Raw genomic sequence first — 25,216 nt, forward strand, 5'->3', positions numbered from 1 at the left:
AAAATCACCATCTAATTTCACTTTTTTTTTCTTACTTAAATTTATGTTACATCATTAGAAAAGTTGGATTTGGACGCACTTCATCATTTTAGTTATTTCATTCCCACTAATTTCTTATTGTAAATGTGCTTTTACGCTAGTACTCTAAATGCTCGTTTTTTATTATAAAGGTGCTTTCGTATTGATACTTAAAATACTAGTTGACTTTTTCTATGCCCTAGTCCCTGGAGACAACGTAAAGAAAAATTTACTGGGAGTGGCAAGAGTTCTCGTGAAACTTATTCTATTCAGGTTGTGGTAAACAGATTAGATGATCTAGCTGTCTTATTGTTTTTCCACTAGTTTTTGCAAAATGAATTATTTGAAAGAGTTAGTGTCTGAACCATTATTAGTTGTGTTTATCGTAGGATCATCAATAGCTACGATCTATGTTCGTGCCATTCTTTTCAGCATTTTCGGAGAAAAGATAAATTTCAAGCACCTGAATGCACTGCAACAATCCAGATAGTTCATTTTATGAAAAAACTGGATGAAAAACCCTCAAAGTAGAAGAGTATTTCTGTCGCTTATTTTCCGTTTTCTCAAAAGAAAAAAAACTAAAGGTTTTCCTCTTTTCTTTTTCCGTTCCTTTTTCACGCTATGAACAAAGACTGTTCAGAAAAACAAGAGAAGAAAATACTCTGTGGGACGAGTTTCCATTTTATACAGTAAACACCATTTGTGTTTTAGCGGGTTTTTAGGAGGGGGGCTGGAAAGTTGATAAGAGTGGAAGTGCTGCGCAAAGCCGGAAATCAGCACCGACTGAGTAAAATCAAAATTTCTTTTTTATAGTTGATAGATGGCATTAGATTCGACATTTCATGTTGGAGAATTTAAAGATGCGGGAAACCACGCGGGGGTGATCCCAAGGGGATAGGCCAATATTTCCAATTTAAAAAGCTTGTTAATGTGAGCGCGAGCGACGCGAAGCGTCGAGAGCGGCAAATTTTTGGCAAATGACACTTTTTATACAAAATTGACATTATTTTGCCACCCAAAGTGGCACCAAAAAAACCGGCTGAGTGGCAACCCTGTATTTTACATGGTAGGCTGGTGCGTGAAAGAAAGTAATTTTCAGCCTTTCTCGCTTCTTTTCGGCATTATATCTCCGCTTTTATTTCAATAGACTTAATAGTATGCTCTTGCAGTAAAAAAAAAGTTCTAGTTAATCTGTGTAAAATCCAGAATGCAGGAATGATGTCATTTTTACTTGTTGATATGTTGAATATAATCCTGAAAAAGGCTTATTTTCTTATAGCATATTATTCACTCAGTTGAGATGTAAATGAAAGTTGCAGAGATGCTACCCAAAGAAAGCTAGTTATAAACCACTAATTTCTCATATGGCCTAGGTTGTTTTCTGGTTCCATTTGGTAGTCCATGTCCATCTATTACCTTTATTGCAAGGGATAAATGAAAAAACATAGAAAGTTTTGACTTCTCAGATTCTGCCACTTGCTTACAACTTTTCTGGCAAATCCAAAAACAAAAGAGTGGTCTCTGCTGAGGCAAGGCTTGTCTCATTTTTGGTTGAATATGATCTACCATATTCACTCTCTGAAGGCTTGCTGAAGCTTTTGAAAAGTATACCAGGCCTGTGTTTACTGAATCATGCCAGACTGAGCAAAACAAAAGCAACCAACGTTGTCCAACAGGCTCTGACACCCAATTTTCATGAAAAGCTTCTTAACAACCTAAAAACTAACCTTTCCTCAGTGGACATTGACAAGAAAACAGATCAGGCTGTGGCCAAACAACTCTCCATTTGTGTCAGTACCTGTGACGCCATAATGGATTTACAGGTAGATTTAGTTGCTCTGAGAGTATAGTGATTGATCAGCTTCTGGTATTTTTAGTCAGTTGGTTGGAGTGATGTTAAGAAGGCAGGTGTACTGTTACAGAACTGGATTGGATTTGCACTACCGGTGCTGTGATGTAAATAAATCAAAATGGCTTGATGAAGAAAACTGTCCATGGGTGACAGTTGTGAGATTTAGCTGGTTATTATGTGCCCTGGTTGCTAGTCATGTTTAAAATAAATTCTAAGAAGGGAAGATTTTTTGCAATCATTTTTGACACAGTGCCAATGACAAGATATATATAGGAACAAAAGTTTAAGTCTTCACTTGGGTGGAGCAATGCAGATTTCTTGCTTTGGCTCCCATCTATTAGCTTTCATTTGGAAACTATACAAACCATATTCTTGAGCAGTGGGATGCTCATACATTGTTTTGGGACCCTTTTGGTCTTAAAGATCCCTCAAATATGAACATCAAATGAATATTAGATTGTTTTCACTCATTAGTTTCAAGCCCAAAATGCTTGAAACTAATTAGTTGTTTGTTAGTATCTAGCTGATGGCAGTTCAAAATTTTTGGATTTTTTGCAAATACTGTGAATGAGACTCACTTTATGGTTGTTAGGTATTTGATTTCAATTCTTATATCATTACAGGTATTTGACTTTGTCTTTTATTGAATCTTATTTACCTTTTAATTTTTGGCTGTTTATTTCATTGGTTTTAATTGGTTTTGTTGACTTTCTGCCTTTGTTTATTGTTTTTTTTTCTTTGGAATTTTCTTGATTATATTATTTCATTTGCGCTGAAGAAGAGAGTTGTTTGTTCTCTTGAAATGTTCACTTTGTTTTTTCTTCAGTATTTTTGTTTGGCCTTTGAAATCTCCATTTTTAATTGTTTTCTTTCTTTAAGCTCAAAAACAGTCATCAAAGTAAATCTTGTAGTTTATTTCTATGGCAAGGTACTCATCAGATATAGAACTCTGTTGCCTCAACTCCAAGATCTGACTCTATGTCATCTTCAACAAGAGTGCCCTTCCCTTGATAAACTTCATAATCATGTACAAAACCTGATACATCAGCTCTTATGAACACTTTTTCCCACTTTGTTAGCTTTTTCATCAGATGTTGTTTCTTTGCTCTTGGAAGGAATTGCTTGTTCATCAGTTGAATGGTGCTCTTTGGGGTTTACTTCAAGAAGCTTGAAATGGATGTGACCCAGGACAGTCAAATCTTGTGTAGCATGTCAAATCCTTGTTCTCCAGGTTTCTTAGGTTTATTATTGTCATTGAAATTGTTGGAAAGTAGCTACCATTCCTAGATTCTAACTTTACATTAGACCTTGAGATTAATAAATGGTGATCTTTACTTAACATCTATAACAGCACTCCTATATACCCTAGTATCTTGTATTGACCCTGCTAGTCTTTAGTTTATAAGATGAGCAAAACTTTATTTCAAAAAAGCAAGTAAATTAGTTTCTTCAACCTTTAGCTTAACCTACTGTGATCACTCAACTGCCAGCCCCGAAAAATGCAAAAAGGAGAATTAAAAGAAATAAAAGATAAGAATGAATTGTAAACAAAATCAATGAGCTGAAATCCTGGATTTGGGCAAATTATTATGATGTTATACTTCTTACTGAGGTGAGTCCCAAGAATTCAAGAAACCAGCTCCTAGACTCATATATAAGTTTGCAAGGCCACCATACTGTGTCCAACCTGTTATTCTAATTATTGTGGCCATGGAACTGGCCAAATCCTCTTATCACCACCCCAATTGTCTACTTTACTGGATGCCCCAATGCCAAAACCATTTTTTTTTTACATTTCAGTTACAGAGGATAAAAGCCACCCTCCAGTCAGAATTGACTGTGAATATATAAGTCCATCTGTACACTTACCAGAGAAAACAGGGAAACTAGCAGAGTTCATCCACAAGATTGCAGACACCCGCCAAGGTGATATATTAATTGCAGGCAAGTTCAACCTGCCTAACATCACCTGGAAATACCAGTTTACCTATATCCAATCTGTTTCTAAAATCCCAATCATAGACATTATTCATGATGTCCTACTCCACCTTGAACAGCCAACATGTTTTAGGGATGGACAGCAACCAAGCCTTTTTGACTTGGTATTTCTCAGGAGACCAGAAACTCTCCTGTCCACCTCATACATGCCCCAAATTGATAACAGTGATCATGTCACCATAGATATCAGAACAACAGTCAGATTAATAAATCACTACATCAAGAAGACCTTTATTAATTATGTATAAGAAGATTAGAATGGATCTTAGCAGCATCACATGAGACAATGACTTATTTGGTTCTTTAGTTGAGCTATGGCAGTGCTTTGAAGAATTGATTATAAACAAAGCAAATCAGTACACTTCAAGCAAACTTGTTGACTATGGTGCTCTTGGAAAAGACAATTTGGGATAGTTTGAGCTAATGAGCTGATGGAATATCAGTTGACATTAATGTGGAGGGTACTGAACATGAAAATGAACCCTCAGAGCAAAGCCATCCCATTGCAGTGCCCTATTTTCATGGAGAAAGCCCATTTTTTGAACCAGGACAAGGCCTCTCAAACTGAAAAATACACATTTCCATGTGTGATTTATTTCTATGACTCAAAATGCTATTCAACCAGGGAGACATAGTCTTGGTTAAAGAAAAGGGGCCAGCCTCATGAGAAATAGCTCAACATAGAACTTTTTGTTGTGAACTCCAATTTTCTGCTTCCTCTAAAGGTAGATATTGGAAAGACAGACTAATTGGCTGAGTGGCTCTCAATGTTCGTTAGAAAGTAGCTCTGTCAATGGACAAGATTTTAGGGAAGTTCATTCTAAGCTCTTCTCAAAGGCTACAGTGTACAGTATATGGCAAGTCTCTGTTTCTTATGTCTGGGTTTTTAAACAAACTTTGAGCCTCCTTTTTCTGTATTATTTTATTGCTCCTTCAATAGACACATCCATAGACATGGTAATGTAGGTATATCACAGCTTATAGAAATCCATGTGTGTCAGTTTTGAATGTTATCCTTCACTTTAAAATATTTTCTTATCAATTGTTCGAACTTATCTACCTTTTTCTTAAAAGTTTTCTTGTTCGCAAGAAAAATATTTTCTTAAAAAATATTAAAAATGTTTTCTTAAAAATTATTAAAAATATGTTGCCAAATATATTTTATAAAAGAATGTTTGAAGATGTATGCTCAATTTTCTTTAAATTTTTTTACACAACATTTTCCAAGAAGGGTGCCTTTCTTTCATTTAGAAATGTGGACTTAAAACTAAAAAAAACATATCTACTTAAATTTCTTAAAAACTTTTTAAACTTCTGTGATTTTTTTTTAATTCATTTTAAAATGTTTTTTCTTCCAGAGTCCTACCAGAAGAAGAAAGAAGTAAGTAGAAATATGAAGAGACTCAGCATTAGCATATTGTAGAGCAAATAGAAAATTTGCTTGACCTGTTGCTGAAGCCTATTATTGTTGATGGTTTAAACAACGATTCAGGTAATTGTGAATATTAATGATTGTGAGACCTGCCAGTTTAATAAATAAATTGAGGGCAGAATCGTGATAAATTCTGTGAATCTATGGGAAATTTTCGAATTTTGCCAAATAGTGTTTTCTTTACATATCTATTTCCTATTTTACTCTTTAATTTGCTTTATTTAGGAATTCTTAAATTTTACAAAGCAAATAGAAAATTGGCTTGATATGTTTATTTCTGTTAAATGTATCTATATTGCTTTGTGCAGGAATGAAAATGTGTAAAATTTTGAATTTTTCAATGCAAATTGAAAATTTTCTCAACCTATATCTGGAGTGTATTACAGAGGGGATAGCATGCTGGACTTGTAATTGTATTTCTTTGGGAATGAGAGTAAAAATCTTGGTGTAAAACCCTTTGGCTTGAGGTGGGGATCAGGGGCGTGACTCTAGCAAGTTCAGCCACCTTGAGTCTGGAGACGTTACGGTTAATCAAGTTCCCAAGTCGGTGGTGCAAGGTGAGGCGGAAAAACGGCTGGTTCTGCTGCAAGAAGAAAATGAAGTCTATTCTTGCCTATTGGTTAACGACGACGAGCCAGTTAACAATGATTATTGGTGTTATGCCAATTCTGTAAAATAACTGAGGGTCAAATCATGAAAGATTTTGCAAAATGTCCGAATTTGGCAAAGAAAATTGAATATTTTCTTATGTATTTATTTTTTTATTACATATTTTGCTTTATTTATGATTTTTCTGAATTTTGAATTTTAAAAGCATATTGTTAGTGTCACTTGTGCATAAAGATGTTACAATTTGATAAATTGATTGAGGGTGGAATTTTGCAAGATTTTGCAGAATGTTTGATTTTTAAAAAGCAAATAAAATATTTGCTTTTTGCGTATATTTACATTTTATGTACCCATATGGCCTTATGTAGGATTAAATAAAGAAAACTATTTTTTTCAACTGAAAGTAAGGAGTAACACTAAAAAGTAAAACGAACAGAAATTATTACTTTTATGAGGGGGGTCGCCCCCTCATCAACCCCTCTTTCTTTACGCTAATGTTCGAATTTTGTTCCAATTCTTTAAAATGACCTGAATCACAAAGGCCGTTTAATTAGAATAAAAAAGCTCTTTTAAAAGTACCAATTGAACTTTAGAGGAAAGAGCGAGGTATTGACGAGGGGGCGACCCTAAGATACGTAATAATTTTTGTTCGTTTTAATTTTTAATGTTGCTCCTTACTTTCAGTTGAAAAAAGCTTGTTTTTTATTTAATTTATGATCATTTTTTTAGACAAGAATTTGGGAACCCTCTCAACCCGCAGATGATAAACTACAAAAGACAACATTGGCACATTTACCGCTTTGGAGTAGAATCTAAACTTTAAGCTTTGAGGGTGATGATATCAATTAGCAACAGAAAAATAGGACCTGAATGATAAGGGAACAAAACAGTTCCGATGAAGAATAAACAACCCTGTTTTGATATTTGTGCTAACAGAAGTTCTTCGAGCAAATTTTGCTATTTTTGCGAGCCCACTGGATAAACAGGCAGAAGATTGGTGGACCAAAGTTTGCCAAATGACCTAAAAGCTTTTCTTTTCTGAATTCCGTAGGAATTTGCCAGTCAAAATCTAAAAAAGAATTAAATAGTAAAAAATAAAAATCAGACTTAAGATTGAAACAGTCAGATAATTTTAATTGTAGCTAGAAGAAACAATTGCTTTAAAAAGCACTTGGCTGTACAAAATTGAAAGTATCCTGTTAGTTGATCGTAGGTTTCACTGAAATATTTAATATCTCTTTTGAATTTAATGTCGGGCTTTTCTGAAGTACTTGCTAAAATGATCTTAAAGAGATTATTGCAGTTCAATCGAATTCATGCAAGTGGTATAGTCAGATGAAAAAGAGCGTGCTTGAAAGTTTGCTCTTACCATTTGATTGCCCATTAGGCCTTGCCCCTCATTCTCATCTTGTAGATGTTTCTTAATTTGTAGTGTATTAAAATCTTTTCTGTTAAACCTGGCTTAATAAAAACATAAAAACCTTGTTATTCATTCCTTAAAACTCTACTGATTGCTGCTTGTCCGGAAGGGTTCGTCCGCTTCTTTCATAATATTATTTCTCCAAAATAAATTTGAAAAATGACATGCTACCATCTCTGATGTTTTGGCACATTTTTATTGCTTGGTTGAAGTGTGACCACAGTTCTTATTTTCTTTTTTCTTATTCCAAAAATTATGAGAAAATAATGACAAAGGAAACGCCAGTTTGATTTTGGGAAAAAACATCAGTCAACACAATCTAGTGACACAGCAAAAGCAATTATAGAATCAATTATAAATCAATATATTCGTCCATTTTATTTTGTGCTCTTTTTTGTTTTTACTTTTGCTTTGTATTGAGATGATAATAAATACATAATTTGCCATAACACAACGCTACACTTACCTGGGCAGCAGGGGCTTAATTTTTCATGGGGCCGGGGGGGGGCCAACTTCTTTCTCATGACCTCAGTTTGCCCCCCCCCCCCCCTAGCTGAAATTTAGTTTTTGCAAAATATCTTGTCAAAACTAAGATAAGCTTGCACAATTTAGTCATCCAGAGAAACAGGTCAGTTTTCTTTAGTATCTTTGCCTTTATGGTACTATATGGCTCATTTTTCATTTTCGCTGTCATTTTCACTTGGTTTGGAAGAATTGGCTCCAACTTTCCCCTCTCCCCCAGGATTTTGACGAAGCTACGTCATTGCTGGGCAGTAGTATCAGTAAAAATGTTGGATGCTGTGAAGATGCAAAAAGTAAAACAGCCAAGTCCCAAGTTTTTTTTTCACGGTTGAAAAAAAAAAACTTGGAAGAATAGGAAGATAGTTCTGAGAACTAAGATTATAGTATTGGAAGGTACGGTACCAATAGTGGTCAAGTATAGCTCTGAAACGTTGACGCTTTGAAAAGCAAAGGAAGATTTGTGCTATGTTCTCCTTAGGAATTGTCTACGGATTGACTTAGGTACCAATTTTACCGATCGTTAGTCAGACACTAAGCTCTACAAAACGTAGTACTGTCCCACTTTCTAGGTTTTAAGTGAAAGAAAGGTTGAAATGGCTAGCTTACGGATGAAGTACGACAGAAGGAGGCCAATGGTTGTTCTTTTTGGCCATCTGTCTGGAGCCAAGCGAAAAGCAGGTCTTCTCCAAATTGGGTGAGAAAAATTGGAATTTCATAGGAAGGGATACTGAGTGAAGCTTTTAACAGATTGGGGGGAGGAGGAGCTTGTGCAGCTATGTTGGTCTAGGCGGATGGTGCTGCAGCGACTTATAGCAGTAGCACTAATATTAAATTTGCTAAACGAGGACACGAGAGATTGTTTACACTTTTGCAGCTTTTCTGCTTATGTATTTCGTTTCTAATTTTTCTTTGTTTATTTTCAGTTTTCACTTTTAATTTTGGATTTGAATCAAAACTGAATAAACTTATTTTAAAATTGTTTTCATTTTTTTTAGTTTGCTTGGTAACACTGGCTTGCCATTGGCTCGAGTAATTTCTATTAAGCCCACAGTAAAATGTCGAAAATTATTTTCTATTCACTTTCCCATTTTGTTTATTTCTACACTTCAAAAATTTTGTCTCTCTAAGAAAAAGCTTGACCACCATTGTGTCATTGTTTGTTCATAGACAAAAAAACCCATGGTAGTGCTTGCTACGACTTGCTTGTTACGACAAATTGCTACGATTGCTTGCTTGCTACGGCTTGAGCAACTTACACCGACAAATTGCTTGCTACGACTCTTGTAGTTGGTTCTGTGCCCTGTGAATTATGCTTCATGGATGTTTGTTAGTTTGCAATACTGTCCTTGCTTGCTTTAGCTTGGCCCAGTTACTAACTCGCCTCCTCGTTTATTTGTGCTATGTGCTCTTACTATGTGCTCTTACTTGTGCTCTTGTTTTAGCTTGGCCCAGTTACTAACTCGCTTCCTCGTTTATTTGTGCTATGTGCTCTTGCTTTAGCTTGGCCCAGTTACTAACTCGCTTCCTCGTTTATTTGTGCTATGTGCTCTTGCTTTAGCTTGGCCCAGTTACTAACTCGCTTCCTCGTTTATTTGTGCTATGTGCTCTTACTATGTGCTATTACTTGTGCTCTTGCTTTAGCTTGGCCCAGTTAATAACTCGCTCCCTCGTTTATTTGTGCTATGTGCTCTTACTTGTCTCAAGAATATGATTTGTTGTGCCTTTACAAGTAGTTTGCAAGTTGTCCTCTTTGATGAGCAGTATGAGAGCCAAACAAGTAAGAGCGCACAAAATCACAAAGAGGCGCACAAGGGCCAAACAAGGACGCACAAAATCTGGAACCGACTAGATAGTGGTAATTTGGTGACAAATCATTATATTATTATTGAATGAAATCCAGAATCGTATTCTGAGCAGTGGGGTTGACCTAGTAAAGAGTGACTCCTCTCCCATGTTTAATTCTCTTTTTATTTGAGCTCTATTATTTCTTTAGAGATTTTTACCATGAAGATTCTGGCTAACATCTTAAAAATGGAGCGAAAACACATTTATTGTTGCTGTGAAGAGTTATAAAAAAAAGGTGGTGTTAAAAAAATATGTTATCATGAATCAGTTTATTACTGCCAAGATATTAAGGCATGACAAACTTCTATCAAAATTAAATTGTAATAAGAAAGATATACATAGTTTTTCAAAGAAGCACAATTTAAGTATTTGTTTTCCATGATGCAAAAAGTTTAAAATTTTGAATTGCTATTAAACCATTTTATCACGCTAATGTTAAAGTCACTGCTTTAGGGATATTAAAAACAAGAAAAGAAAAGACACCGTTGTCTTGAGCAATGACTAGTAGTTGAGTCATTGATTAAAAAAGTTTTTGAATCAAAACGGTTCATTTTCGCCAGTAAGACTCTGAGGTTTTTGGCGGAAATACTTGTACTTGCAGCAGGATCTGGCGTTTACCGCTGCACCTGGAATCTGAAGTCCAGATATTTCGTGGGAATTTGTTTAACCGTAAGCTTTGCAGACTCATGAAGATGGAAATAGTATCTAATAGTGATATAATCGCTTCTTTGATTATGCAAGGACGAATTTTCAGATTTGGGTGCGGTGTCTTTTCACCTCATTATAGAGGTCCAGGGGCTTTGAATATCTCTCTCACCTGTCATGGAGATAGAGAAGAGGCGCTGAGAGAGAGAGAGAGTTAGAACAAGATTTTTTAAAATGTCTGTTTTAGTACTTAGAGCAGAGGGGTTTGTAAAAAAAAAGAAAAAAAAACGTGGATGTCCTGTTTGGCAGTTATGAAGGAAGCGAAGAAAGAAAAGTGACTCTGTGTAGTTGTATTTATTTGAAATTTGAAATTGAATATTTTATTTGATTACTATATTTTATACATACAAAGGATGTACAATATATCATCACTCATTTTGCCTTGTATTTTTAATGGGCTATTAGATAAATTAATCAATTGATTCATTTTGTTGAAACATAGAAGACAAATTAAAACCATAAAAAACGTATTTTTACACACAAAACAGAATAGCCAACACTAGCTTATTTAGGACGAAATTTTTAATGAACAGAAATTACTCTGCGTGTGAAGGGGATTTTGCCTGTGCGGTAGGGTCTGTGCTGCTGTTCCCTGCCCTTTACCTAGGTTCTTCCAATTTAATCAATGTTTGAAGCAGTAAGCTTCAATTTATTAAAGTATTTATTAGAGTGAAGCCATCTCGAGCTAAGACAGCTTTGAAATATGGCGATCCCTCAGGATCTCGAGTAATATATTCTGGAGCATAAGCGTAAAAATACTTTTAAACGCAGGGCCGGATTTAAAGCTTTGACACTTCTAGGCCCAAGCGTTTTTGTGATATTTTCGGGGAAATCCCCAAAAATTCGTGGATATTGGAAGCACTGAACAGAACGCAACTGATGAGCCATAAGTAATGAAAGAGAGAGATGACACCGAACTCTCAGCTGCCATTCTTCAGAGACATCTGACAATTTATAAGTGGCTACGGAATTCCAGTGTTGTTTTAAAATCACTTTTTTGTAAATAGGCTGCGCTGTGCCGGAGTGTACCTGGCACTTTGACGATAAATCACATCAGTACAGTTTTTGTTACGAAAAAAAATCACTCAGTTGTAATTTATGTCGCCCCTGCCATTGTGCAATCCTAGGCCCGGGCCTAATGGTAAATCCAGGCCTGTTTGTAAACCCTGCAAATAGTTGTTAGGCAGGAATATAGAAAATACTGAAAAAGAAAAAGAGAGATTATTTCAATTAATGGAATGATAAAAAGTGTGCTTTAATATAATTAATTCCCGTCTGTGATATATTTTTGTTAGACATTATTCCTTATTTGTGAAGAGACAACTAACCCCACCTTTTAAAATCTGATTGGTTTTAAAATCTCCTGGATGAAGTTTTAATCCAGCAAAAAGAACGAGGAGTTAAATTCCTCCCGATTGGTTTTCTGTGTGAAATTTAAAGCCAGTAAAAAAAACCAACAGTTAAATTCCTCCTGATTGGTTTTCTGCGTGAAATTTTAAGCCAGTAAAAAGAGCGAAAAGTTAAATTCCTCCTAATTGTTTTTTCTGTGTGAAATTCTAAGCCAGTAAAAACGAATAGTTTTTGAGGTGTAAGATTTTTTATAAGCAGTCCAACTGTTTGCCTGTGGAGTTCCTTTCTTTGTTTCCATTTTAACTAGGTTATACTCAGCTTTTCTCTGCTATCCTCCTCGTTGCCATCAGGATGCTATATTTACATGGAGGAGGTCTTTAAGACAGGTTGGTTATACGAAGGAACTTGATAGGATATCCTGCGTTATCTCTATATCACACCACTAGACTTTTATATTTTATGGGGACACTTAAAGACCAACTCTTTGCTATAAAACCTTCATTAGTTGCTGAATTTAGGGTAGCCTCTGATCAAGAAGAGGTGCGTTTGCCTTATCTATGCTTAGACATTATGACAATTTAGGGCAATGAATCTTGTTTCCTCAGTTTGGGGCCTGGACGCTCAATTTCCGCAGACTACACTTGTGGAGTGTTATTAAGAAACAATGTTGGAAAATAATTTCGTTTTGTCAGTTAATTTCGATTTGGCAGCAATATTTTTTATCGCATTCTACCGTACAACAGCTGCTTATCTAATATAAGTACCAATAAACCTCAGACCTTTAGAAAAAATACAAAAAGACCCAGTTGTCTTTAAGTTGCTTGTGTTGAAAATAATAATGAAAAAAACTTCCGTTTTATTGTGCTTAGCGAGAACTACAAGTGGCATTTCTCCAGAGGTGGGTTTGCACATATTGTGTCCTTTTGTTTTTCATGGTTGGATAAGACAAACTATACGACTTGGCTAGACGATTTTCGGTAAGCTTGAAAGTATATGAAAGGTCATCACGCTTTCAAGTATAGTAACTAAAAATACTCTATATATTTTGATACACTAGCCAAGCTCGTACCTAAATGGGGTGATAGGGGCCAGGTGCTCCCCTCAGATTCTCTTGGTTTTATCGTAATTTTTCATGGAATTCGCCTGTTATAATTTTTCAATCCCCCTCCCTCCCGACAGAATAAGTCGTCTCCCTAAATTTATGATTGTATGCATCATAGCAGTTAGAGTTGACGGGATCTGAGATAAAAGTTTGCACGAAAATTCGGTGATAAGAACTGAATCCCCTGTTAAAGTAACCCTATGAGGTTTTATTAGTCTGAAAAGTCTGAAAAACGTCTAATCATAGGCAGCACGATCGCGCTGCCTAAGTAAAGAACGATGTTGGCACAATGTATTATTTAATTTTTTCAATCCCCTGTTAAAGTAACCCTCTGAGGTTTTATTAGTCTGAGAAGTCTCAAAAAAGTCTAATCATAGGCAGCGCAATCGCGCTGCCTAAGTAAAGAACGATGTTGGCACAATGTATTATTTTTTTTTGAATACCCTGTTAAAGTAACCCTCTTAGGTTTTATTAGTCTGAGAAGTCTGAAAAAGTCTAATCATAGGCAGCGCAAACGCGCTGCCTAAGTAAAGAACGATGTTGGCACAATGTATTTTTTTTTTTATCCCCTGTTAAAGCATCTCTGAGGTTTTATTAGTCTGAGAAGTCTGAAAAAAGTAGATCGGTTCTCCCCTTCCCTCTTTCTCCATTTTGATGTATTTTTTTGAACCTTTGAAATTATCATATCCATAATGTTAATTGTTGCTTATGGCTAAGTAATGAACAATGAATTTTCTATTTTAAAATTGTTGAATATATATTCAGATTAAAAAGAAATAAGACGAATCACCCAACAATTTGATAAAATCGACCAAATAAGCTTATGGAGCCTAACATCCTAATGCCATCACCATCACATTCGCAACAGTTTCGTTCCAAACCTCATTTTCAACATCAGAAGGTTTGAAATTCAAAACACTTTTAGTTCCACTCGTAATTTTTTCTATACTTCCCATGAATATTTTGGTATAGTTTGTCTCACCCAGCCATATAGAAAAACTCGGTTCCACCAAATCCGATAGATTTCAAATAATACTGTACTCTAGTATCTCACGTAACTGGCGCTAATTCTTAAGAAAGATTTACATGGATAAATCTTGTGGCTCTGAATCTGAAAACCAGTAATCTAGTGTATTGTGGACTTTTCTTTTATCCAAACATAATATATATATATATATATATATATATATATATATATATATATATATATATATATATATATATATATATATATATATATATATATATATATATATATATATATATATATATAATATATATATATATATATATATATATATATATATATATATATATATATATATATATATATATATATATATATATATATATATATATATATATATATATATATATATATATATATTTATATATATTATATATATATATATTTATATATATTATATATATATTTTTGTGTATCAGTGTTTAAATAAATTAGCACCTAATTATTTTTGTGATGTTTTATCATTGAATTCTGCGTACCATTCTTATGATACTAGGAATTCTGCGGACCTAGTACATGAGAGACGACACACTGCTAGGTCTAGTTTTGTATTTAGGCATGTGGGTGTTTCGGTATGGAACAGTCTTCCGGAAAGCACTAGGATGGCTGAGAGTGTGTCCTCTTTTAAAAATTAAATAAAAAAAACAAGTTTTTTTAACTGAAAGTAAGGAGCGACATTAAAACTTAAAACGAACAGAAATTATTCCGTATATATAATTTCGGAGACCACACTGCCTTTCCATGACGATAAATAAAAGTTCAAATAGGGATAAAATCCTTTTAATAGACAGTGATGATAGAAATTCACAAAAATACCAGCTATTTCGGTCACATATACAGTGACCGTCATCAGTAGTAAAACTACTGATGACGGTCACTGTATATGTGACCGAAATATCTGGTATTTTTGTGAATTTCTATCATCACTGTCTATTAAAAGGATTTTATCCCTATTTGAACTTTTATTTATCGTTATTCCGTATATTAAAGGCTGTCCCCTCCTCAACGCCTTGCTCTTTACGCTAAAGTTTTTTATTGTTTAAAAAAAATAGAGTTGTGAGAAAGTCAAACTTTAGCGTAAAGAGCAAGGCGTTGAGGAGGGGACAGCCCCTTTAATACACGGAATAATTTCTGTTCGTTTTAAGTTTTAATGTCGCTCCTTACTTTCAATTAAAAAAACTTGTTTTTTTATTTAATTTTTGAACGTTTAGGAATGAATGCAGGTTTTGATCTTGGCTCATAGTACATGAATAATTAAAACAAAATTTTCATATTAATTTACTTTTTTTTGGTTGAATGGCTTTCTCGAAACTTGTTTCATTTTATTTACGAACGTTTTTATTAGTAATAAATATACGTTACTTACGAGTTAATTTACGTAACGAACTTCTATATTCATATATTTTTAATACATATATTAGGGGGTTCGCCCCATAGTCAATACCTTGCTCTTTAAGCTAAAGTTTGAATTTTGTTCCAATTCTTTAAAAATGACCGCTTAATCACAAAGGCCGTTAATTATAATAAATAGCTATTATGAAATTACTAAAAAATTTCTGGCTTAAAGAGAGAGGTATTGACTAGGGGGTGAACCCAATCATATATGTAATATTTTCTGTTTGTTTAAATTTTTGATGTTGCTGCTGTTGCAGTTGAAAAACTTGTTTTTTTATATTTAATTTCTGATCTTTTTTTAAATAATGCTGGGAAGTCCGGCGTCCCCTTCATAGCAATTTCCCTGCCCCAATGAAAACTTCCTTCATGGAAATATCCTCCAAAGTAACCCCCGGCCCCCCCCCTCCCCCACTACCAGGAAAAATCTCCCCTTAAAACGTCTGTACTGTATACTTCCCAATAACCAATACTATATGTTAACATTTGGTAAAGTTCATAACTTTCAGCCCTCCTCCCGGGAAGTTCGGTGGATTAAGTCATCCTAAAAGACATACTTATAATATTTTCGAACATGCTGAACAAAATGGCTATCTCGAAATTTTGATCAGGTGACTGGAAAAAATGAGCGTGGGAGGGGGCCTAGTGGCCCTCCATTTTTATTGGTCACTTAAAAAGAGCACTAGAGCTTTTATTTTCCGTTCTAATGAGCCCTCTCACGATATTCTAGGACCACTGGGTCGATACAATCACCCCTGGAAAAAAAACAAACAAATTAACACGCACCCGTGATCTTTCTTTTGGCAAAAAATGTAAAATACCACATTTTTGCAAATAGGAGCTTGAAACTTCTAAAGTAGGGTTCTCTGATACGCTGAATCTGATAGTGTGATTTTCATTAAGGTTCTATAGCTTTTAGGGGGTCTTTCCCCCTTTTTTCGAAAATCAGCCAAATTTTCTCAGGCGCGTAACTTTTGATAGGTAAGATTAAAGTTGATGAAACTTAAATATTTGAAGTCAGTATGAAAATCCGATTCTTTTGATATATCTTCTGGTCTCAAAATTCCGATTTTTAGAGTTTTGGTTACTATTGAGCCAGGTCGCTCCTTACTTACAGTTCGTTACCAAGAACTGTTTGACTATCTATTACAAGCTAACATTGATGAAACTTATATATTTGAAATCAGCATTAAAATCCAATTCTTTTGATGTATCTATTTGTATCAAAATATCGTTTTCTAGAGTTTCGGTTACCATTGAGCCGGGTCCCAATAACCAATACTATATGTTAACATTGGGTAAATTTCATAACTTTCAGTCCACCCCCTGTGGGATTAGAGGGATCAAATTATCCTAGAAGACATAGCTATCATATTATCAACCATGCTGAACAAAATGGCTATCTAAAAATTCTGATTAGGTGACATTGGGACAAAAATGAGCATGTAAGAGGGCCTAGTTGCCCTCTATTTTTTTTGGTCACTTAAAAAGGGCACTAGAACTTTTAATTTCTGTTCTAATGAGCCCTCCCACGATACTCTAGCACCACTGAGTCGATACGATCACCCCTAGGGAAAAGAAAAAGAAACAAAAAACAAATAAAAACGCATCCGTGATCTTTCTTCTGGCAAAAAATGGAAAATTCCATATTTTTGTAGATACGAGCTTGAAACCTCTACAGTAGGGTTCTCTGATACGCTGAATAGGCTATGATGGTGTGATTTGCATTAAGGTTCTATAATTTTTAGGGGGTCTTTCCCCCTTTTTTCGAAAATCAGCCAAATTTTCTCAGGCGCGTAACTTTTGATAGGTAAGACTTGATAGGTTTAACTTGATAGGTTAAACTTGATGAAACTTATATATTTGAAATCAGAATTAAAATCTGATTCTTTTGATGTATTTATTGGCCTCAAAAATTCCGTTTACTAGAGTTTCGGTTACCATTGAGCCGGGTCGCTTCCTTACTTACAGTTCGTTACCATGAACTGTTTGATAGGTTAAAGAATTTCTTAATGAATAGGGATGGCTGAGGGGGGGGCGCGGTATTCGGTCTTTTGTCTTGTGTAAGGATTGGTTTGCGATTCCCATGAGCTTTATTTCTTATTTATTTATTTGATTGCATTATTATTATTTTTTTTTTTTCATTATATATGTGAGTAAGTTGTTTTTCAAAAGAGTGAGTAAAATAGTGAGTCCTGCCACAAACAAATCTGTATAGATTTTCACGTGGTAGGTCTGTTCGATATGTATTTTTTTGTGAATATTGATATTTAATAAAAATCAATTTCTCTCTCATATATATATATATATATATATATATATATATATATATATATATATATATATATATATATATATATATATATATATATATATATATATATATATATATATATATATAAATATATATATATATATATATATATATATATATATATATATATATATATATATATATATGTATATATATATATATGTATCTATACATATATAAATTCTTATCTCTTTAAACGAGCGATAATTGTTTATTTATTGATAGATATTTTCTCGTGAACGGCTCTATATCTTTCTTGGGAAAATTGGCGTCCTGGGTTTTTCTAGCCTGAAAAAATGATCTGGATACGCCCAGACTTCGTTAAAATTCGTTTAGAGTCTTAATTTATGAAAAAAATTCATATGAGTGGCGTCATATTTATGAGCCTATTTTATTAGCATAAGTAGGCCTACGTTATTTCCGCCTCCGGGTGGTTGTATAGTTTTTAGTATATATGACGTGTTCAAATTTACACAAGAAACATAGCTAAGTATAAAATATCAAGTGTAATGAGTCAAACGAAAGTGTGGAAAAACCCTTGAAATATTTATCAGTTTCTTAATCTGGCACGATAACTTTAAAAAAAAATGGCAATTGTAAAAATTTTTCCTTATGACCATTTCAATATTCGAACATTTTATTAGTCTAGCTCGTTAATCTTAGAAAAATTGAACCAGATTAAATTTAGATAGGACATTTGCGTCTAGAAGGCTTGTTTTGTTTAAAACCTTCGAAATATTTGGTCAGTTTCATAATCTCGCACGATAAATTTGAAAAATGGCAGTTACCAAAAATATCCTTATGACGATTTAAGTATTCCACGGATTTATTATTTTATCCCGATAATTTTAGCAAAATTAAGCCGGATTAAATTTAACCAGATTAAAATACTATCTGTTTAAAATACTATCATACATCATATATAAAATAATAATTTGTATGAACAAGAATAAATTTTTGAACCATCGAACATGAGAAGATCAAGCAAACGACCCGAAAAAAATAAATTCCCAGTGGTTGAAAATGTACAACCTGGACAACCAGGACCAATCCGAGCAGCTACGGCAGAGGGCTTTGAAAAATTGTCTGAAATACTCGAAGTTCAAAATGAAGAAGAAAGAAAAATGCGGTTAGAAGACATGTGAAACCGTGAATCCGAACCGGTCAAAAATGAAAGTGAAGAACAAAGAAACATCAGGCTAGACAAACAACGTTGTCTTTTTACAATGTACTTTTTCTCGCAACCTAATGGATCTCTAAGAGAAAATATTGCGGGACACAAACAACTATACCAAAGGTTACATGAAAATTTGAGAAGCGGAGAATGATGTAAATCAACGTGCTGTTTCACTGGGACACCAGCCTCGGTTAGAAGACAAGCGAAATGGAGAATCCATATATATATATATATATATATATATATATATATATATATATATATATATATATATATATATATATATATATATATATATATATATATATATATATATATATATATATATATATATATATATATATATATATATATATATATATATATATATATATATATATATATATATATATATATATATATATATATATATATATATATATATATGGTAAAAGTTAGGTTTGGTTAGATTATGTTAGTTTAGGTTAGATTAGGTTGTGGTTATAAATATCAGAAATGGGTTAAAAACCTAAGCTAACCTAATCTAACCTGTCATCATCAAACCTTGCTTTGACTGAAAAAGGTGACTGGCAACGCTGACTAAATCCAAGGAGAAAAAAAGGTATTTCGGATATTCACCAGTTAATGTCCGGCTGGAATGCCCGGCTATTCCAGGGAAATTCAGGCCTGAAGGCTACCCTTATACATATTTAATTGAGAGGTATCCTATGTTGTCTCGCTAAGATAATTAGTAGCAAAAAAATGCTAAGTACGATATTTCTAAGGAAGTTTAAATGGCAAAAAAAACTGTGTGAACTCTGAATCATCTGAAAAATCTTAAAGAGATTATTGGATGAGGATTCGCGTCCTTGGGTCACGTGGGCCAATGGGGAGCAGTCCTCATGGCGCAGGACTGAAAACCTATGTTTTGGTAGTGGGGTAGATGTGCTTTTTGAGATAATTCGTAAGTCAGATTAGGAGGTATTCATAAGTCAGATTTGAGAAGATCCATTGAGATAGAAGTTTTAACTCTTTCGTCTCGGTCACCATTATTGTCATTGGAGTGACCCGTTGCTGTACAACTAAGTATGTAAGTTCAATAAATCTATTGTCTTTTTTATCTGTGTTTGTTTCATTTTATATGTCTGAATCTCGCCTAGTAATAGATAATTAGTTCGTAAGTCTACAATGTAAATGCTCCCAAAGGAATCTGACCTCCAGAGAGCCCAAGAAGAAGAGGCCACGTTTTTTTCATCCCTACAAACACCAAAAGTTGTCATCGCCACATCTTAGAAGAATGTTGCTAACCCCTGCTAGCCTATAAGAATTCGTATCTCTTACTTCAGATCCGATCTAGCTGCGGAAACAAAGCTCTGAGACGTCAGAATTTATAGTTTAATAATTCTTAATTCCTCATAACTTTTGACGGATTGAATTAAATGAAAAAATTCGAAGATTTTCGAAATCAGCATTAAGATACAATTGGATTAATACGTATATTGGAGAAATTACAGCATCCGGTTCAATTATAAGGAATAACAATAGGGAAATAAACCTAGGCCATTCATATCTGATTTATTGAGAAGGCCAGGTTTTGTTTTTGACTGATAAGAATACGTTTGATTCAAATACTAATTTTTCTATCACAACCCATAACAAATATTTCTTCAGTGGTACACTAAACAGTTTCTTCAATGGTACAGATAGAGCTTGCAGATAGGTATATATATATATATATATATATATATATATATATATATATATATATATATATATATATATATATATATATATATATATATATATATATATATATATATATATATATATATATATATATATATATATATATATATATATATATATATATATATATATATATATATATATATATATATATATATATATATATATATATATATATATATGGTAAAAGTTAGGTTTGGTTAGATTATGTTAGTTTAGGTTAGATTAGGTTGTGGTTATAAATATCAGAAATGGGTTAAAAACCTAAGCTAACCTAATCTAACCTGTCATCATCAAACCTTGCTTTGACTAAAAATGTGACTGGCAACGCTGACTGAATCCAAGAAGGAAAAAAAAGGTATTTCGGATATTCACCAGTTAATGTCCGGCTGGAATGCCCGGCTATTCCAGGGAAATTCAGGCCTGAAGGCTACCCTTATACATATTTAATTGAGAGGTATCCTATGTTGATGGTGTTCTTTTTTCTTGCAATTACAAGGTGTAAATATGGCTAAGATAGTCTTTTGTTGTATAGACATATTTTTGACCAATGAACCGATGCTTGTGATAATTACAGTTTGGGATTAGGCACTTACGTTGAGACAGGACTTTGGTCCCGTCTTCCCGGCAATCAGGGGCGTCAATTCACAAAAATATGGGACTCTTAGAAATTCATTTATTTTTAATCTGGAGGGAGGCAGATAAAAATTATAGGGTGGGGGAGGGGTGCTCAAGATCGAATCATGCGCACCTGATAGTCTAGGAACATAATTCGAGAAAATATAATTTATATATATTTCTTCTATCCTATATTAGTTCTGTTAGCAAGTTTAGTTTGCTGACTTTCACCTTAAGTGATTTTGACTTACTATTTTTCCCCAGCATACAAATAGCAGGCCAAACTACAAAGTCTTAAAAAGAACAAAAGATTTAAAGTATTATTTTCTTTTTCCCTGAAAAGACTATGACAATATAAAACGAACAGAAATTAATTAAAAAAACTTTTTCCACAAAATAAGTTTTTCAAAGAAAAGTAAAGAACTCCATTAAACAAAAAATGAGCAAAATAAAATAAAGTAATCTACCAAGCGTGAAACTACCACAAATCAGTATCGATAAATAAATGAAACACAAAACGAACAGAAATTACAATAAATGACAGAGTCAAACTCAAAACGAGCAGAAATTAATATAAGTTGGGCTCAAAACTCCCATGCCTTCCCATGGCCAGAACAAAATTTGCACTTTACTGAAAAAAGTACAAATGAATGTTCATTGTCAGTTTAATATACATATACTGATATATAGTAATCAAAATGTTAATATTATTTGATTAATTAAAGTTATAAAAGTAAAAACCTTAAGTGATTTTGACTTACTATGCTTACTATTGACTTACTATCGGAAGCCTGAAAAAATCTGCTTCATCGATAGTCATCGTTTTTTGAAACCTTAAATATGAAAATTTCCCTCGAAATTTTAATTCAACCTAATAACCCCTTCCCTCGCCCCCATTCCTCCCTTTAGGTGTGGACTTAAATGCCGTCCTGTCCTCAAGTAATTAATCCCTCTTATTGTTCTTGGGGGACAATGTATTAAAAATACAAAAGTGCCAGAAATTTCGTTCTACATAATGATGTAACAACACAAATACTCTCACTATTTTAGCTTTACGGGTCAACAAAATGGTTTTATGCTTTGTTTTACCATCTGCCAAACCGAGTGCTACGACAATAGCAATATAAAAATTAGAAGGTGCATAGCTCATTTGAGTCTCAGAACGGAGGCTAGCTAATTGTATAAGCAAAGTGAAGGGATCTTGTTAATTCTATCAGCAAAGTGAATGGTTTTGGCTAATTGTATTAGCAGAGCTGGATCAGAAATCGAAGCTTTGCTTGTTAATTGTATCAGCAGTGTTTCTGGAGTTATTTCAAGAAGTGTTTGCGGTGAGTAGAGTAACGTGTAATCCACTATTTTACTTAATTAAGCTGCGTTCACACGCGTGTCTAGCTAGAATACCATGTCTAGACACGTGTCTAGCCAGATTTCAATGTCTAGGCAACGACTGTGCACAAGTAAAATTCGGTGCTTAGCTAAAACTACAAATTTAGTTTCAAATAGATTACATTTGTCATTTCTAGTCAATCAAGAGAGCTTATGCGAGCAAAACTTTGAAAATTGTAATCCCTATTTTTACTGTCCCAAGATAATTGATGAGATAATCGAAACAATTGCCGCAGTGTTTTTCACTATTATGTCTGGTGTTGCATATTTGCAAAAATGAAAAAAAAAACAATCAATGAGAAAAAAAAATAAAATATCAGTTTAGAAATGTAAATATAAATGAAAATAGTGGAACTTGACACATTCTGATTGGCTGTAATCAAAAATCCTAGACATTGAGTTCTAGAGTCTAGAACTCAAAGCCAAGCTAAGCACCTTGTCCAGCGTGTGTAGCTGAGCACCGTATTTTACTTGCGAACGGTCGTTGCCTAGACGTTGAAGTCTGGCTAGACACGTGTCTAGACATGGTATTCTAGCTAGACACGCAAGTGAACGCCGCTTTAGTGTTATTACTTTGTATGTATTTTATTGATGGCGTAGAGCTTATATTGCAAGCCAATATTATTACTGTAATATCTAATGCCCATGAGCTAGAAAAAGAGTATTCACGTTTGTCTGGGGAAAAAAGGGTTGGCCTACCGTATGCTATAATTGGCGCTAGGGTTCAAAATTAAAAGGGCTATAACTCATCCGAATCTCAGAACACAGGGTAACTAATTGTACCTGAAAAGTGAACAGTTTTCGCCACAGTCTATATAATTAGCAGTATGATCTTTCCCTATCTCACCCATTATAAAAACCCGGACTGTGGTCGGCGTGCTCCTGATAAACCTTAAATATACGCGACATAAGATCTATTCACGGGTAGACATGTCAGATCTCTCTAGAACGCGAAACATTGCTTCAACGATGGAACACTAATTTTGAAGAAACTAATTTTAAATTAATTTATTCCAATACATACATGAAAATCGGTAATTAGTAGTGCAATATTATTATTAGATGTTTTTAGGAAGTAAAAATAGGTTTCGAAGTCGTTAGAACCCAACTCCTAAAATTGGTCTCAATCAGGAACCCTTATCGCTTTTTAAATTCACAAAGTGCAAAGATTTTCAAACAGAGGTGTTTATTGTTTAAAGTTCAGGAAAGGTCTGCCCATTTCATACGAAAACATTGATTGAAAACGAAACTAGTCTTATCTCGGCTCTCCGCCAAAACAGGTAACTAGACTTTTCAAGTATCACAGGAACTACAATCTGAGAACATAAATATCACGACGTGAAAAAAAAGATAAACCATCCAGTAGCGGATCCAGAGGGAGGGGGCGAGGGGTACCCCCTAAAGTAGTGTAAAGTAGTGTAATTTACCTAATTAACGCAAGTTTGCATTAATTAAACTTGCTCCTAACGTAAGTTTTTCGGATTTAACTTATTTTGCGCCCCCCCCCCCTAAAAAAATCCTGAATCCGCCCCTGAAACAATCACACCTATTCCACCAGTTATTAGAAGAAACAAAAATTCCTTATTTTCACAGATTTCATCAACCCCCCGCCCCCTGTCTTATAAAATCCTACATAGGCCAATCAGTTGAGTCCAATGTATATAGATAATAGATTGTCATAATTTGTATATAAATTAAGTCATAACTGTTAGATTGTTCAGTTTCAAACCACTTGGCGGGTTCACCTAGTTTTTCTCTGCTTTCGCAATTACAAATAATGCACTATCAAATCATTTCTCATTGATTGACGCAAACACACTAATCCATAAGTGCACAAATAAGTGGGAGGAGCTTTTTGTTCGCACCGAGAATGAAGAGCCAGAAATCATCTGCGGTATCTTACTGCTAATTATATAAACTGTGGTTTTCGCTAATGATCTTAGCCTAACTCGCACAGAAATCGTGGTTCATTCAATATTAACTAATAATATCAACACTGTATCTAGAGCAGTGGCAATTCTGGCCTCTCTTGCCCGGGGGAAAATCTTGATTAGCGCCCCACCTCCCTACCCTGTCTCCCAAAATTGTCAGGCCAAATTTCAATAAAATTTTCATTTATTAACAGTTTTTTATTTATTCAAATTTTTTTCCTACTTTAGCCTCTGCAAAATTATTAATTATCTCGCCCCAATAAAGTGCCTCTGATTCTTCATGATCTATGTTCATTAACGCTAAACCATTTAGTTGTCCCTGGCCCATAGTCGATATGACCTTTCTTACTAATTGGTGAAGTGCTGACCCCCCCCCCCTTTGCACCAAAGAAGTGACGACTGCCGTGAAAAAGTTTAAAAGTGAACGTGCATATGTAGTCAATAAGACCACGGCATAGATACAGAAGGCATCCCCTCGAGCCTGCATAACTGTTTTGACTGCTCTCCTAGTTGTTAACTGGAATAACAAAAAAGTCCTTAAAAATTGGACCAGGGGCATACTGGTCAAACTGTTTAAGAAAAGCGATGTGCTAATCAGTAATAACTATAGGGGCATCAACTTAACGTCTGTGCCTTGTAAAATACAACACCTAAGAACAGCCCAAGACTCACCTCAGGGAAGAGCAACACGGCTTTCGACCTGATAGGTTTTGCTCTAATCTTATTTTCATTCTTAGACTAATGGTTGAAGATTCCGGAGAAAAGGACAAAAAATATGTATGCTCTTCATAGA

At 34.2% G+C, this 25,216-nt stretch overlaps 1 protein-coding gene and 1 long non-coding RNA gene across 2 annotated transcripts in view; both read left to right on the plus strand.

Moving 5' to 3' along the window:
• The first annotated feature begins 1,082 nt into the window (after positions 1-1,082).
• LOC148951681 (uncharacterized) lies at positions 1,083-7,756 on the plus strand. The gene is made up of 3 exons (XR_016141880.1): positions 1,083-1,173; positions 5,227-5,360; positions 6,639-7,756. It is a non-coding gene; the product is annotated as an uncharacterized LOC148951681 (long non-coding RNA).
• Positions 7,757-8,444: 688 nt separating this feature from the next.
• Positions 8,445-25,216, plus strand: part of LOC148951682 (rap1 GTPase-activating protein 1-like) — a 166,674-nt gene continuing 149,902 nt past the window's right edge. The window contains exons 1-3 of the mRNA XM_089091185.1: positions 8,445-8,545; positions 11,070-11,127; positions 22,324-22,434. Of these exons, the coding sequence (XP_088947311.1) occupies positions 8,445-8,545; positions 11,070-11,127; positions 22,324-22,434 (270 nt within the window). The remainder of the gene's footprint in view (positions 8,546-11,069; positions 11,128-22,323; positions 22,435-25,216) is intronic.

Source organism: Artemia sp. Qi Xiang Cuo, chromosome 6, assembly GCF_049724085.1.
Source record: "Artemia sp. Qi Xiang Cuo chromosome 6, ASM4972408v1, whole genome shotgun sequence".
NCBI lineage: Eukaryota > Metazoa > Arthropoda > Branchiopoda > Anostraca > Artemiidae > Artemia > Artemia sp. Qi Xiang Cuo.